General features: G+C 42.3%; 1 protein-coding gene across 6 annotated transcripts in view; it reads right to left on the reverse strand.

Annotated features, from left to right (window-relative positions):
- Positions 1–205: 205 nt before the first annotated feature.
- SLX4IP (SLX4 interacting protein) overlaps positions 206–17322 on the reverse strand; it is an 83620-nt gene continuing 66503 nt past the window's right edge. For 5 of the 6 annotated variants that reach the window (XM_066639000.1, XM_066639029.1, XM_066638993.1 and 2 more), the window contains 3 exons: positions 14242–14330; positions 3724–3833; positions 206–2042 (listed from right to left, as the gene is read on the reverse strand). In XM_066639000.1, the coding sequence (XP_066495097.1) occupies positions 1940–2042; positions 3724–3833; positions 14242–14330 (302 nt within the window). In that variant the 3' untranslated portion in view covers positions 206–1939. The remainder of the gene's footprint in view (positions 2043–3723; positions 3834–14241; positions 14331–17322) is intronic. The other variant, XM_066639020.1, reaches the window with a different exon arrangement.

A 17322-nucleotide genomic window follows, 5' to 3' on the forward strand; every position in this document is an offset into this window, starting at 1 on the left:
TAGGTGACCAAAGAAGAGATTCTCAAGAGGATACTACATTCAGAAATATGAATCATTTGTAAATCTGCCTTCTTCCTTATTATTTACAACTTATTTTCCTTTTGCTGAAAGTCGCACAAGGCAACCCACAAAACAAAACTGGAATCATGTCAAAATATCACATGGAAAGCAATCACAAGTGATCTATCAATAAGAAGTCCAACGGTTTTATTTAACAGACCAAAGTGGTTAGCAGTCAGGGTGGCACAACAGTTAAGAGAACTGGAATGGGTCATGAAGACCAGAGTTCAAATTCCTCACCTTGAGCTTGAAGTTCTCTAGTTGGGCTAATCACATCCTCTTGATTAACCTACTTCACAAGGTTGTTGGGACAAAATGGAAGTAAGCTCTGTATGCAGCACTCTGAACTCGAGGGAGGGAGGGAAGACAAATGTGCGTGAGACACAAATAAAACCAGTATATTTCTTCCATGTTCAATAGTACTGACAAGTTTTGCAGCCTTGTAGGTTCTAAGCCTCTATAAAGGAGTTTTATGAAGTTTTATTTCCCCATAAACGTTTATCACAGCAGACTAAATAAGCAAAAATGAGCCAAGTGAATGACAAATCTCATAATAATCGACTAATGGATATTTAGCTTAAAGTCAGTTTAAATGGATTTGAGGCACAAGCACGATTTTATTCCACTCTGTGTGCGCGCGTTTGTGTGTGTGCCTTTCTTCCCAAGTTGCTAGCTGTGAAGATGGATTCTATTAGTGTACTCTATTTCTTCTAAATGAAGTTTGCACAGGAAAGGCTGTCATGCAAAACTGAGAACAAAAAGCATTCGCAAGTACATACATTTCCCAACCCCTCACAATATACAGTAAAAAGTGGACTGTAAACATCTCAGCAGATAAAAGGTTGATAATTCACTTATGGCAACATGATGTACGCTCTTTTTCGGAAGTCAAAGAACTTAAATCACCAACTCTGCAATCACCTTCTGTGGAGAACTTCCAGAGATTCATGGAGATGCCTCTGAGGTAAAGTACGTCAAGAGCCATTCACACAATTAAGGAAGCTGCACCCTCTTAAACTCCAATGCCTTTGTAGTAACCTAACCTAACCTTGTAGTAACCCCTGTAAACATTCTTTTGAAAGCCACTGGACAAGGAGAAATTTTCATTTTGGCATTCCATTCAAACATTTGAATAAATTCCTCCAGGAGCTGGTATATATGCTTAGAAGTGACTTTGGCAGCAGAAATTGCACTGAGAAGCATGTGTATGTGTTTATGTTGCTTTGAGTTTTGTGCTTTCCTTTTGCGCTGGCCTTTCCCTTGCTTGGATCCTCTGTGGGCTTAGCATATAGGGGAGAAGAGGCACTAAGGATTACTCTTTAGCAACTGTGGTTGGTTTGCAATTGTCTGCCCAGCGGCTGCACATTTCTCATAAAACCAGGTCTCAGGGGAAGGTTTTTCTTCAAGTAAGCAAGTCTTCATGAGACATGGCTCTTGCCAAGCCCCATTTGGAAAACAATGTGGGATTTGGTGGAGACTTCTCCCAACGATGGCCCTGAACAAACAGCATGGCCACATGTCTGTGAACCGAGTGATCTTGTCTGGAGACATGCTCCTGCATGATGCATGCTCAGAGCAGCAGCATTTATGCTGCTTCAGTCACCCTTTGACTCTGGTTTGGATGTGACAGTGCTAGCTCACAGCACCGCAGAGAGTTAATACATACGAGTCATGTCTGTCCACTCCGCCAAAGGACATTTTTGCTGGCTGCTGACACTGCTTAGTTGTCTCCAATTTTCATCACTGTCCAGTTCTAAAACAGGAAGCCCCAAGCTGCTCTCAGTTGTATTTATGCAAACCTCTGGTTGTTCTGTCTGCCTACAGACAGAACAGTTTTGCTTCAGACTGAGCATCAGAAGGAGCTTTAGATACATTCTTCCTATTCCCTGTCTGAGCACAGTGAGCCAAGATATACTGTCATGGTGTCCTTGCTGGGCTGAAGTTGGCTCTGAACAGCTTTCTTGGCTTTTGTCCTCTTCACTCTAGTTATAAAAAAAACAACAGACTTTTAGTAATGTTGAGCTCTTCATTGCTTCAGTTCACCCTTCCTACAAATTCTGAGAAGCAACTGAGGCAACTGCTTTTGGAAACTATAAACCTGCTTATTTTGACAAGCAGCAATGCTGGCCCAGTCCTGATAACATCAAGCAGCCACTGGTAGAGGGAACCCTATTTAGTGCAGAATTAGTTGTGAAAGAGCTACATTCCAACTGTTGTACCAGCGATATGATTTGAAGGCTTACGTCTTCATCCTTTTCTCCTCACCAAATTCACCTAAGTTCACTCGGAGACATGTTTCTGCCTTTTGCATAGGGCTTAATGGTTTTTTACTTCAATGTCTGCAAATGTAGAATCATACTGTAGCCCTCTGATCACAAACTGGGAGCTTCTACATGTGAAGGGAGGGCCTCTACACAGATGGGATCTTTTACTCTTTGAAGAAAGACAGCAGGGAGACCACATCAACTCTGAGCCCCAAGGAATCAAGTGAGCACATAGATACTGCCTGGCAACAGAGGGGCATAGGCTGGCTAGGGCTTCTGGTGGCGTAGGGCTGCTTGCTTCCCAGCACAAGCCCTGTGAAACATGGCCAATGACAATCTTACCCCATTTTCAGCTGCAAAGTCATGGGCAGAAGAGGTCAGAGTTCAAGAAAAGCTACAGCAACTCCTTCAGGGCCAATGGGGGGCGTCACACACAATAAAGTGTTTTCCTTCCCCCCCCCCATTTGTGCAGGAGAAAGGACACATTCCATGGTAGAAGGACAATGCCATGTTTGCTCATCCACAGTGATGTATTATTTTTCCCAGTCTTCTCCAGCAGAAAAGGTGAGGAGAAGAAATCTGAGGGTGGAGGTCCCTGTTCCTGTAATTGTTTTTGGTAGTGGATGGGGAAGCACTCATAAGGATGAAAGAAATTAGGATCTGATGAGCCCAATTTCCCCCTCCTCCTCCACAGTTCTTTCAGGGATGGAGGGAGGCTGCCTTCCTCTACGCCTGAAGCAATCACCCAATGGGATAGAAGTGGAACTGGATTGCATAAAGGAGTGCCGAAGGGCATAGTTTCTCTGAGATTAATTCCTTTTCTTTCTCCAGTGATCACTGCAAAAGAGGGGCCAAGAAATAAAAACACAAAAATGAAAGTCTATTATCCACCTCACTCCTTTTCCTTCTCCTTCCAACTCCTCGCATGTTCTAACTTGTCTTCAATATTTTATAAATAGAGCTGATTTTATGGAACCCAATGACACTCACAGTGGGTATGTGGGGTGGAGCAAGAAGCAAGGGGACAAAGCACAGTATTTGCAGTACAGGTCCAGGCTGATTCCGCAGATTTGGGACCCATGGTTTTATCTAACCGTGGCTTCCGAACCTGTGGGTTCAGCTGGACCTGGTCCAGTGATCAGAGTTGTGCTCCCATTGCATCGAGAGAGTCTTCTAAGGATCAAAGGGGCTTCCCCGGCCCTCAGAACGCAACCGGAGGATTTGGAAGATGCCTGACCCAAAGACTTCATTATCCACAGGTTTTGGCATCCATGGGGGCTCCAGGAACAAATCCCTCACAGATGCCAAGGCACTACTGTACTTTGCTGCAATCTTGTCACAATTGTCCTTTGGATTTCTACTTAAAATAGATGAAAAGCAGGGGTGCAAAGTGGCTTACATCGTTTTCAGGATAGTTCGCTTTTCCTGCTGAGTGAGTGGCGTCCTGCACTTTTCACCTTCGACTGATTTGCCAAAATAGTCAGATGTCCCAGGGGATAGGACCTCTTTCTAACCAAAAAAGGATAACACATGTTTTTTAAAAAGAAGCATTCCATTAGTACTGATACAATCCAAATATACAATTCTTTATCATTGCCACCTCTGTAAATGAAGAGAAGCAAATCAGAACTACACTTAGATCTTATAACACACAAGGCTATCTTCTCCACTACAATCTTCTGCTGCACACTTTTCATACTTAAAACTGCACCACAAACGAACAAGGCCAGTCATCTAGATTCCACACGCCATCTGAAGAAACTATTGGCAAATGTTCGATGTTTGTGTCTCAAACTGTGGCGAATGCCAGGAATCTGCATAGCAGACACAGCAAGCCTTGACATTAACAGCCTTAAGCTGTTATTAAAGAGGCTTAGTGGCACAGCAATCTTGATTTTCTCTGAAGGATTCTCATGATTTTCCATATTTACTACATGGGATAGAGTAAGATTGTATTTTACTTATAAAAATGCACAGAGACTAATATGCATAATTCTAGTTCTAGTCGGTATTCAGCTAAGAGGCGTGAGAAGTTCTATTAATGCACCTCCAAAATATGCCCCTCCCATACATGCACATTAGCTACATCACCACTCTATGCTGTCCCCCCTTCTACTTCTGAATAAACCACAGGTCACTTCAGATTATTCCATTTCAAGTGACCTTTGGCATGTTCAGCCCATCCTGTCACTGATTCGGTTATTGCCAAACATATCCAAATGCCACAAGATTGTGTCACTTCAGGTGATGGGGGGAGGGGGGTTTCACATTATTTAATGCTTCTCCATACAACTTCCTCCCTCAAACCACACATACCTTCACCTTATACCTAGAAAATCAGCACGTCAGAGAGCAGGGTTCTAGCTTTGTATTCTCTCCAGCATGTAAATAACACGACCATCCACCTACAGCCCAAAGTGGTACATCATGGACATAGGTTTACCTCCTCATTAAGAATTAGGCCTTTCAAAAGTACCTTCAGAATGGCAGACTCTCACCTGGTATGCACAACAACAAAGTCCCCAAATCCCATTGGCCATTTCTTAATGCTTGGGTGCACCTGGTGAAGTTCTTTCAATCCACTATGACAGAGGTTCCCAAAGTGTGTGCTGTGGTGCTCGAAGGTGCCACGGTGCTCCAAGATGCCAGAGTCAGGCCTCACTTGCTGGGTTGACATCACATGAGATCTCGCAAGAACAGCATGAGATTTCATGTGATGTTGGCTGGCAAGCCAGAAAGAAGAAGCTGTACAGCGCCACTGTGAGTGCAAAGGGCACCATGGAGTGAGTTTACTCCAGTTTACTCCAGTGAGTTTGGGCTGCACTATAACATAATAGGCATTGAGATGGCTGTAAACAGCAGTCAAATAATAATACAGCCAGGGAAGTGAAGATTGATCATGAGACTCTTTATAAGGTTGAAAAATCCAATGATCTAGTTTATTTTGGAGACTGAAATCCAGACTCAACACATACATTAAGTACTTCTCAGATGCTTGTGTTTTTACTTTGAAGCAGGAGGGGGGTGGTTAGAATTTGATTGCAGCAGCAACAGCCAGTGGGGGTGCTTAACTCATTCATTGCTGTTCATTTTCAAAATCAAACTCACCTGCCTGCTGCTTTCCCATCCAGAAAAGAAAAGATACTGCATCCATGAATCTTTCCCCATGTGTGATGTAAAGAGCTAGGTCTTATTTTGATTGGGAAAGCAGCCTGCAAGGAAGGGGTTAAGCACAGACACCCCTCTGCAGTCCCAATTCAGAGTCTTCTGCAGCCACATTACAGGTTTTTTTTTATTTTTTATTTTTAAAAACCTACATATACTGTTGTAAGACATTCTGTGTGTCTTTCCCATCACATCCAGTTGCCCTCTAGTGACATGAGTAAGAATCTTCAGTGATCAAGAACACAAATGTCACTTGAACAGCCTTTGAAGTTAGTCATTTGCAAGTCAGAATGCCAGATGCAAGGGAGGGCACCAGGATGAGGTCTCTTGTTATCTGGTGTGCTCCCTGGGGCATTTGGTGGGCTGCTGTGAGATACAGGAAGCTGGACTAGATGGGCCTGTGGCCTGATCCAGTGGGGCTGTTCTTATGTTCTTAAGTGAAAAAATTGGTGGGCTAAAATGGCTGCGCTCTTGGACTCAGGCTTTGCTTTAAAATATTTATCCCATTAAGAAGTGACCGAAAAGGGTTAAAGCTTTGAAAAACTAGAAGGAGAAAATGATGTATATGTGAAACACTTCTCAACTTGCCCTATAAGTATAGTAGATTTTCCCCTTGGAGCCACACCCTGTAAGTGCTATATTTTGAGAACCGAACAATTAACATAAGGAATATGAGTCATCCGTTGAACGACTTTGTGGGAACCAGAGAGCCTCTTGCTTTTAGGAGGGATGTAAATTGCCTGAGGCTGGAAGAACTCCACAACAGAGGATTAAAAAAAAAAAGTAACAAGAAGTGGACTCTGCATACACCATGATGTCACTACAGTATTAATGGCGATACTTGCTGTAACAATCAGCTAATTGGAAGGAGAGAGAGGGAGAGAAAGAGAGAGAATTTGTTTTGGGAGTACTGTTTATTTCCTGCGGGAATACCAAGCTTGTGGAAAAAGAGAGAAGATTAAATCTGTTCTCATCCTGTCCAGTAATCCCAAATACGTTTTAGCCAACACAATAATTAAAGAAAAATATTACAGACAACGAAAGGACATCAGAGGTAGACGCCACAAGTTACTATGAAGAGAGAAATGCTGAAAAAATGAGTGACTTTAACAATCAAGGGGTTGGCTCATTTTCTCTGTGAGGAACGGCTAAAGCGTTGGGGAGCTTTTTTAGCCTAGAAAAAGGGTGACTAAAAGAGGACATGATAGAGGTGTGTGATGCACAGTGTGGATCAAGTGGAGAGAGATTTTTCCCTTCTTATCCATCCACCCCCTGCCATAATAATAGAATAAGGATCACCCCATGAAAAGACAGGGGGGAAAAAGTACTCCTTTGGGCAATGCATAAGTCACTTAGGCAACTTGGTGCTACGAGATGTGGTGATGGCCACTGCCTTAGACGGTTATAAAAAAAGGATTAGACAAATTCATGGAGGAAGACAGGCCTATCAGCAGCTATAAACCATGACAGCTAAATACAGTTTCCAGGTTCAGAGGCTAAACATGTTGGTTGCTAGAAGGGGGAACTCTGGCGTGACCCAGGAGAGCTGTCATGTTATCTTAAATTTGTGAAGAGCACCAGAACAGTGCTAATGCTCTTTTCTAATGCTAAGATGGAGATCATGTGGGGCTGAGATTTAGCAGCACAAAATGTAAAGCATACACTTTGGCAAGCTGTTAAAAGAGATTTACCTATTTTTGTGTCAGTGCAGGCATCCAGTTACTTTCTCACCTCTTTCAAATATAAAACCCCATTAGGCAACTTGCATTCAATTCTTCAACCTTATTACTATGAACAATGATGACATCGGTTATCAAAGAGAGAGACAGTCCTTTTCAGATTTACTTTATAGTGCCACAAATCCCCCTGGACTCACATATCTTTCCTCAAGGAAATACATTCAGCCTATAAATAAGGGACTTGCATAGGAGCTGAAACCTACGTATTAATGGCAAAGTCTTAGGAAGCCCCCTTTCACTGCCTCCCATCTACCTCTGAACTTTGCCTTTAGACTGGATAGTTGGATCAAACAAACAAGATGGTACTCCAGAATATGAGACTATTTAGTCTCAAATTTCAAGAATGCATTTTGGAAAAAGAATATGCAAATAATGTGTTTTGAATGCAATATTTTACAGATCTTTTAAAAGAGTATGTAACACCTTACTACTGGGGAAAAGCCACTATTGAGAGCAGAATATAAGTTTTAGCCTTACAAATGTAATAGTTACCCCTAATAGCTTGTTCGGCACCATGTCACAAACTGAGGTGATATGGTCCACAGCCAGTGGTCTCCCAGGTCAAATTTAGTAGCAGCGGATAAATGTGACTGTGGAAAAAAGATTTTGATGAGGAAGCAGCAACCATAACGCAGGAAAAGTTAACTGGTAGCATACCATGGTGGTCTGTGGCTGGATTTAAGTTATGGAAATCGGGCAACCACTATGTTTGCCAGAATTTGGAAAGCTGACTGGGGTTGAATACTCAAGTGAGAAAATGATACAGACTCAACCAATTGATTATAGTATGGGAATGGATGTTGGTTATTTTTAAGCATCATAAAACATAATTAGCTACAGTGTTACTGAAGTGCTTGAACCCCAGTATGCATTTTTACTGAGCCCACATCAGTTGCACACTGCAGGGCTACTCACTTTACCCGGGGGGGGGGGGAAAGGGGACAAAAGTCCCCTTCTCCCAAGGAGCCGCTGGTGTATAGAATGCACCTTTCAAGGTGCCCAGATGGACTGACTAACAGGTGTGTCTGGAGGTGGGCAGCTGCTCCTGCCCCTGTTCAAATGACACAGCTACCACTTGGGCTTTAAGGGGAGCCAACGGTGGCTCTGCAGGGATGAGCTGCATAGCTTATGTTAGCTCCAACAAGGGCTCCCATTGCCATTGCAGCGGGGACATGTTGTCCAGGGATTCTGGGATAAAGAAGAAGGTATGGAGGAGACAGGTTAGGCTTCAAAGCCCAGTTGCAAGCTCACGATGAAGCAGGAGGTGGACAGAGGCAGCCAGGTGCTGCAGTGGAGGGTGTTTGCTGAGAGGGAAAATGGAGCCAAGGGGCCTCAACTACACCCAGGGAAGTCATGGAAGCCCCTTTCATGAGAAGGATTTGAGTGCTGTATGATTCCCTTCTCACAGCTTCGGGGGGGGGGGGAGACAATGCCACTCTTTTTGGGGTGCTGTGTAGCCAGCCTGGAACCTTCCCTCCCCCCACAGGTGTTACTGTTTTCCAAAATAAGCTGGTTTAATTGACCAGGTACTGTTTACCTGCTTTGCCTTGACTAATGAACACAGTGTACTCTTTTTGCTGCCACAGAAAAGGGAAGGATGGCTACGTTCACACAAAAGCTGCATTTATATGCCAAGAGACATAAGCAATGCACATTTTACATGATTACTCCAGAGCAACTATATTAACAGAGGCATGAATGGCTCTTGGTCAAATATGATGTCACATGACACTAGGCAGAGGATTCAGAGGAAATATTTGCAGAGAATGGTTCTATTGTTCACTGAGAACACAAAAGGGAGTAAAGGTCAGTAGCTCTGAGCCAGGACAATATTAATGACATGCTAAGGAAATCCAAGCCATAGTCATCTTTGCAGTTTTACTCTTCCTAGTTGTTTAATTGTCTGTAGTGCAGAAGGTACTGAGAGAGATAATGGTTAGGCAGAAGTGGCATTGAAAGCTTTGTGTCTGAGACTTGGTACACGCTGAGCATCCCTTATCCAAAGTGCTTGGGACCAGAAGCATTTTGGATATCGGATTTTTCCAAATTTCAAAATACTTGCATATAAAAAATGAGAGATCTTGGGGATGGCGTCCAAATTTTAAACACAAAATTCATGAATGCTTCATATACCCCTTATACGCATAGCCTGAAGGTAATTTTATACAATATTTTTAATAATTTTGTGCATGACACCAAGTTTGTGTATGAAACGCAGTTCGTGATTTTATTTCTTTAGGTAGAAAGTAAAAAAGTCATGACAGTGCAAAAAAGTTCCATATTTCGGAATACTCCATATCTTGGAATTCTGGATAAGGGCTGCCCAACTTGTAATACAACACCCCCCCCCCCCTTTTAAACCATTTCTACCAAAAGTTGCATATACGCAACAGGGATCAAATGTGTACACCTGCAGGTTGGGCAGAAATGGGGTAATTAGAAACACAGGGAAATACCAACATGCACTTTCCACCGTCAAAGTTCTTCATGCTTAATAAGGCATGTAGGCTTAGTAAGGTAGGCTCTGTAGATGGGCAGACCAATCCTGAGCTGCCCAGTGCGCAGGGCTGCAGCGATGCAGAAAATGGCTGCCGCCGCATCCTAGGTACCCTAAGCAGCCACCAGCGGCACCTTGGGAGAAGGGGACTTTTGTCCCCTTCTCCCAGGTAAAGTGAGTAGCCCCACAAAGGGGCTACTCAATTCTATGGCGACCCAAAGGTCGGTGTAGAATCAAGAGCTTCGGTGTCAGGCCTGACATAGAGGCTAGCCTGACATAGAGGCTCTGGATCCAGTGCAGCAAAGCTCCTCCCTCCCACCACACTCCCTCCCCCGCACGCCTCCTCCCCACCCTCCCTCTGCCTCCCACCAACCTGGAACACCTTCTCCCTGTCTCATGCCTCCACCTACCTCTCTGCTGCTCAGTGATACATGCAACTGCCGAGTGGCAGAGTTTCAGTGCTTGCCCAGCACTACCCAGCACCAGCCACAGCTGGATTAGAACCAGTGGAGCACCGGCACTAGGGCCCACAAACGTACCTTAAGGCACGTTTGTGACAGTGCGTGCCGAAAGTGAGCCAGCGTGCAAAGCTTAGGATTGGGCCATTAATAAGGTTTTGAGTTGAAAGGAGGGCAAGAAGGTCACCAAGTGTTTATTATGGAATGGAAGTAAGAAGGTGGGAAAAGGTAGATTAAAATATTACAAACTTTATCAGAAAAGTATACAAAATTTAATTTTTTTAAAGTTCTTTATGAACTGAGCAGGCTACACAGGGAAGACACAAGGTTCTCATAGTGTTGCAGTCTGTATCATTAGAATATTGACCATTTGCAGATGGGAACTGGCAGGTTAATATTTCCCCTTCCTGCCAATTCTCCCCAATTCCACCAGCATTACTTTCCTATTTTTTTTTTCAGACACCTCCCATAAATAAGACTGGAAGAGGAAGAGAATGGGGGGGGGGCAGAACTGGAGAAGGGCAAACATTAAGCAAACCACTTCTCCTTTGTACATGCTCCCCTGCGTTACTGCTAACTAGTCAATGTCTGTTTGCCAAGGCAACCCTTTGGAGTTCACTGAAAATAGCCCACCATCTTGTTCCTCTTAGTTGCAGGATCAAAACTGTGCATGCAGTTGTCACACTGCAATTCTTTATACAAAATTACAAGCCCCCTTTCCTTTGGGGCCACACTCCATTTCTCACTAATAGTTTTCTCTCATTTACCCACTCCACCCTATGCCCTCTCCTCTGCATCTTGAGAAAAAGTTGCAAAGATGAACTCAAGGTATCTATATATATATAGCTTTAAAACTACTAGAAATTTATATAACAAGGATGAATTCTAAAACAGCAATAGGAGTACTGTTTGTGGCTCTAATTATGAACAATAACTGCTGATGACTTCAAAGGTTAATAGAACATATCCTTGATCTTGCCACTGATAGTTAGATTAGTTATGTTGACTTGCCAGTGCCAACTGGTCTGAGATAAGTGTTATAGTTAAGCAAGGAAGTATCCTTATCAAAACAAATCCCTTCATTCATACTTTAATTTTAGTCCCTTATCCAGTGAAGAGACAGAGGGTTAAACTAGCCACGACATGGTTGGCCACAGTTGTTCGTGTGTCTGCATCACTCACACCTAAAGCAGGGTATGAGATTTTTTAAATTTTTTTTCTCCATATACTTTCCCCCAGCCTGGCTCCAATACCGTAAGTAGGTGTGAGGCAGGGGACCATTTAATGCTCTTCACCTGAACTCCACCCTTTGAATTAAGAATCAGACCTCTCCTCCCACTATATATGTGAATAAGGAAGACACATGAGGAAACAAACATGGTTGCCCTATCACTTCTAGTTTGGTCCTGAAGAGGAGAAAGGATAGGTCTGAAAACTTAATTTACAATCTTTAAATTAAAAAAAACAAAACAAAAAAAAACTCCAATCTTCTATTTTGAGTTAAGAAAAGGGAAAAATGGAAATGACACAACTGGACAAAAGGAATTAAGAGAACCTCTGAGAAGGATCACCAAAATTAAATGTCTTTATGCTATATTTAATGTGTTAAACTTAAAATAACATCTCTTTTTAACTTCTCTAGAGAATAAGAGGACAGCTTTGGGAAAGTAAAAAAAGGCCAGTGATATTATGGCTATATTACTAGACTACATAGTGCCCATTTTGTTCTGAAATGTATATTTTATAGGACATCTATATAGCACTATCTTGAATATGCAATGCAGTGCAATTGGAAAGCAAAACTCAGATCAAATTTTACAGCTAATGAGATAATGAAAAGACTTTAGGGGGGAAAATACCACATTAAATCTAAACAGACATGCTCTATGTTTCAAATTGTGCCTAACACTGAATCACAGCTCAATTCTATCCACACTTTCCTGGGAGTAAGCCCCATTGACTGTAATGGGACTTACTTCTGAGTAGAAATGCATAGGATTGGGCTGCCAGGCACTATTAAGTAACAATCTATTTTCAGGAGGATTGTTTTTTTCTCGCCCACTATCTTGGCATCTTTGAACCACAGGGGCACTATTAAAAAAATGTTCATATAAAATCTACCACTTGTAAAATGCAAAGGAACACATTTTTTTCTGGCTTACCTTCCTGAAGTTTATCATTATTTATCACTGGATAATTATTACACTCTCAGCTACCCACAAACATCAACCAAGGTCACAGACAAAGATATTGTTTTATATATTCAGCACAAACAAGTAGTAAAGCTTTTCCTAGTTTATACCATTTCAGAGAGCAGGTGAGGGAGTTACTTATTTGAATGATTTCCCATAAGACTTCCTGCACAATGAAACACAGCCACTCTGAAAGAAGACTGGTCTGAATCTCTCTCTTTGTTATTTTAGTTTTATATGCACAAAGGTGTGTCTCTCTTCACACACACGTGTACATTCCTAAGATTGATGACTCTCCTAATAAGCAAGCCCTTCTCTAGATTGCTAAAGATTACTATACAAAACATCAGTAACACCCCCCCCCAAAATCCCTAGCAATACAATGCGCTAAATAAAGAGCACATCATCTGCAGAATAATTGAGCAAACAGAACTGAAAGTTGAAACAAACAGGCGACAATCTTATTTCAAAACACCAAAATGAGTGATGATGCATTCAGTGCAATGTGGGAATGTTTACAGCAGACCAGGTCTGATACAGTCTCATATTAGAGAAAAGCATGACAAACTATACACCATTTCTCATATCGACATCAAGCAAAAGTATAGCTATTCTTGCAAAAGAATTTATATTGCATGCTTCAACCATGAGATCTGACACAAGCTGATATGATGAACCATGGTCAGAACCATCTCAGCTTAGGACACTATCTACATTCCTATTCCCTCAGAAATGCCTTCATCACTGTTCCTTTAAGCTGCTTGAAGCCTTGGGAAGCCCAGAAATGATGCATAACATCATCATCGTGCATCCCAAAAGCACAGCATTCCAGGATTCTAGACTGAGGGGCTCATAATATAACTTTCAACTTTAATGCATTCATTTTGAAAATAATCACTCTAAAAATACTTGAGAGCATGCCCTGATGCTCTTCAGCATTTACAGTCCCTGCAGTGCTAATACGCTTATTGTTTTGGCTTTGCTTGTTCTACTACTGGTCCACGTCACTGATAAGGACCAGTACAGGCTCTGCAACCTGCTCTGCCACTTCCCATGAAAAGAGTGGGAAAAGTGGGTAGAGCAACTGTGCAAAACTGCACTTTGAATGTAATAGTCTCCAATGACTTGCCTCCTACGCTGGCAGAAGTGGTAGATCTTGTTTACCCTCCTGACTTGGGCTAAGTAACTTAATAAAACCAGCTTTTCTGTTATGCTTGGCTTGATTATCTGGTACGTGACAGGTGAAAAGCTGAGAAACAGTGCCCACTGAGATATAACTCAATAAAGAAATTGTGGTTAGCATGTAACCTAGTTAGTCCGCCGCTGGCCATCTTCAACAGTGAGAAAGTTGCAGTCTAAAATCAAAACAATTACAGTACAACACTAAAAAATCCAGGAAGAATAATTAAGGTTCTAAGCTCCTTCTCCTGTTCTTAAAGCAACATCTGCTATGATTTTGAGTTTTTAAGAATCACTGGATGCACTTCCTATTCCAAAAGATATGATCAATATTTAGTTTAGCTGAAGTATGTATAGCAAAAGCATCCTAAAATTACTTTTTATAATATAGATAATTTAAATCCACAACAAGGTGGCAAGTTCCCTATTTCAGAACCTTAAGGAATAGCCTTGTTTCCCCAAAGTGTCAGCTTCCCAGAAGCTCTCATCATCTTCTCTACCTTGTGAGTTGAGAGAACAATTTTTGACTCCAGCTTTTAAACATCTTGGCCCGAGGACTTGTGTAACATTTTCCATCCTAAGCACATGCCAAGAAACTATGAATGGCAAAGGCCTGTGTAAAACCACCCACGTTCCTAACCACTGCACAGTAAAACATGCTACTTGTTAATACTCTTTCATACATACTGGTGCCACACTTTCACTAACCCGAAGAGGTGGACTGGATTCAAGTCTTGTGACACAGATCACAAACCGGTCTGGAAAAACACGCAACTCTGTGTAAAAAAAAAAGGAAGTGTAGAAATATCACGTATCTCTTTGGACATCTTTCTGTTTCATAACTACAAGTTTAAAGACATACTCTGAACAGAGAAATGAATTTTTAAAACATTAACACACTACGCTTTGTTTTGCTCAATCCACTTCCACACCCCTTCTTTACTTCTCCTTTAATGAATAAGAACTCCTGCCTGTATTGATCTCCAGTGCAATATACTGATCCAGAGATAGTACTGGCAAAATAGTACCATTTAGTCACACAACCCATAGGGCAAGACTTGTAGCTGACTGGTGAACTGCCCCAGGATACACCGATCAGCCTGCCACCCTCTTCAATTCGGAAGTAATTGCAGTGAGATGATGACATCACAGCAATTACTTCCAGCACAGTCAAAGTGAAGCCAGTCACTTCTGGAAAGTGGCCAGTTTCACTCCAAACGACTTCGCTGAGAAAGGTGAACCTGCCCACCCGCTCAGCCTCTCTCAGCACAGTCGATTGGAGTAAAGCCGGCCGCTTCTCTGAACTATCACAGCTCAGAAGGTGGGGAGGGGGGTAATGACTGTGGCAACTGGATTGCATTGCTGCACCCGGAAGAGTGACGCCCAGGGTCCTATGATCCCCCCTCAGCAGTCAGTCCTATGATCCCCCCTCAGCAACTGTGTAGGGCAGAACAAACCCATTTTCAAAAGTCCATTATTCGTCCCTGCCTGATATTCTTTAAAAGCCACACTGCAATGTGTGGCATCGAAACCGGGCTTAAATGTCAGTCATAGTTAGACAGCCATATTCCCCATGCCAATAGGCAACAAAACATATTTAAAGAAATACATAACAGTTTCCTATGTCTGAATCATGTACATTAGCAATTCTGGCAGAGCTATCCAATAACAAGCTCAGAAACACAAATACTATAGTCACTCCAGGCCAAGCTTTATTACAACTGTCAAGAGCACATTGGATCAGATCTGAGCAACTTTACCAACAAAATGATCACAGGAGCTGTGTGTGCCTCACTATCTGCGGATCTCTTATAAGCATTTATAATAAACACAAAAACCAGAATTCAGTATCCTCTAAGATGCTACAACAAAACTTCAGCTACAATAGACTTTGAGGAGGGGGCACCTTACACTTTTTTAATATGAGTACTGAACTGCTCAAGACTACACTAGTTTGGCAGCTTGGGGCTTGGACTTGTAATCTTCTGATTGGTGGGCTGGATCAGGGGCATGATCCAGAAGCAGGGGCATGATGGTGCAAGTAATCTCCTCTGCCATACTGCAGCTCCCCAAGTCCCCCAAAAGCTGCTTCTGTGGATTGGGAGATCCTGGGAATGATGTGGGATACAGTATGGTGGGTTTCAGTAGGAGGGGAGCTAATACCCCAATATGGGGTATTCACTTTCTGCTGAACCCCACATGACACAAGTCCCACCAACCCTCAGGGAAAGCGGGGGGGGGGGGGGAACTCAAGGAGGTGCAGTAGGGAGAAGGGAAAGGGGAAGATATTGTGTGTATGCACACGCATTGAACATGCACTTATTTTGGCATAAAATTGCATTCAGAATCAAAACTGATAATATAAAATCAAACAACTGAAAGAAAAAACTGTAGCATATAACCAACTATCTAAAATTCCAGAGGAAAAAGATAGAGCTAAAGCTTAAATATTTTTGACACAGAGTTCTACTGTTAAAGTCAAGGTTTAACTAGGATTCCAAGATATAGGATATTCTACATTAAAGACGAACATGATACAAATAGGTTTTTCAACCGTAGCTCTGAGTTCTTTTTGTTATTTCTGGCAGAACAAGATTTGATGTCACATCCTCCTATGGTTCCTTGTCTTGGGAAAACATAAAATGACATCATCTAGAAGTAGTTTTATAGCAGCGGGATGAACTGAAGCATTTTCTTGCATGCACTTATGCCACCCCTTGGCAACAGCCCACTAGGCAAACTCTACTGATTCATAATCTACAGACTCAATAAAATGCTCAGCCCCAGCTTGATATAAACGATGGTGCAATTACACTGACCAAAGTGAAAACCAAACTTTGTTAATTTGTAAAGTCAGTTAAAACCCTTCTAAATACCACATCAACTTTTGTCCCAATCTAGGAGATAGGCTTTCCCAGTAGACAGAATAAGCCTGTGCGTGTGGACAGCCCTTCTGGGCTGGCTCCTAATTCACAGTTGGCTGTTACTCTGCTGGAAAACAATCCTGCTTCCAGAAACTGGGTCCCTGACCTAGAGAATTTTGCATGTGAGAAGGGGCAGTGTACTTGCTGCTGTTCAAGAGGACCTCCCCTCCTCCCTCTCCCCATATAGGTGAATGCCCACCTATGCACTCTGTAATAATGCCCATCTGTTGGATGGACTGGATGCCCCTGTCCCTCTCCTTCCCGAAACATGGTCAGCAACATCAGAGAGAACAATACTGGTTATATGCTCAAGGAAGGGGTGGTGAAAAGGAAATCCAGGGAGTTAAACCAAACTCAAAAACCAGTTGAGGGAGCTGTTTCCCCCCAATGAACTGGAACTGAATCTGAACCTAAAACTTGTTGGTGGACTTTAACTGGAACCAAATCCAAAAAGTAGTAACTGATATGGCACAGGTTCAGTACACAAGAGACATGCAGGAGATTATTCTGAGCTGTGAGGAGAACTCTCTCCTCCAGTAATATCTATATTCCCTAGTGAAACATCTGAAAAGAACAAAAAGAGAATGGTAGGCAGAGCCTGGCAGCCCTCATGGAGTTTCAAGAAGAGGCCTGCTGACTCATAGGCTCTTGTCCAGCAAAAAGGCTTCATGATGGAAGATTCTTGAACGGAGGCTGGAAGTTTCTTGCATTTCTTTGACATTTCAGTGTCTTCCTAACTGCCATTTTACCAGTCATTTAAAAAAAATTTCTGCTTGTGCTATTTTAAATTCTGCTATATTCTATTTGTAAATTTTAAAATAGGAATAATTTTAATTTTAATCTT

Source organism: Tiliqua scincoides, chromosome 1 (genome assembly GCF_035046505.1).
Source record: "Tiliqua scincoides isolate rTilSci1 chromosome 1, rTilSci1.hap2, whole genome shotgun sequence".
NCBI lineage: Eukaryota > Metazoa > Chordata > Lepidosauria > Squamata > Scincidae > Tiliqua > Tiliqua scincoides.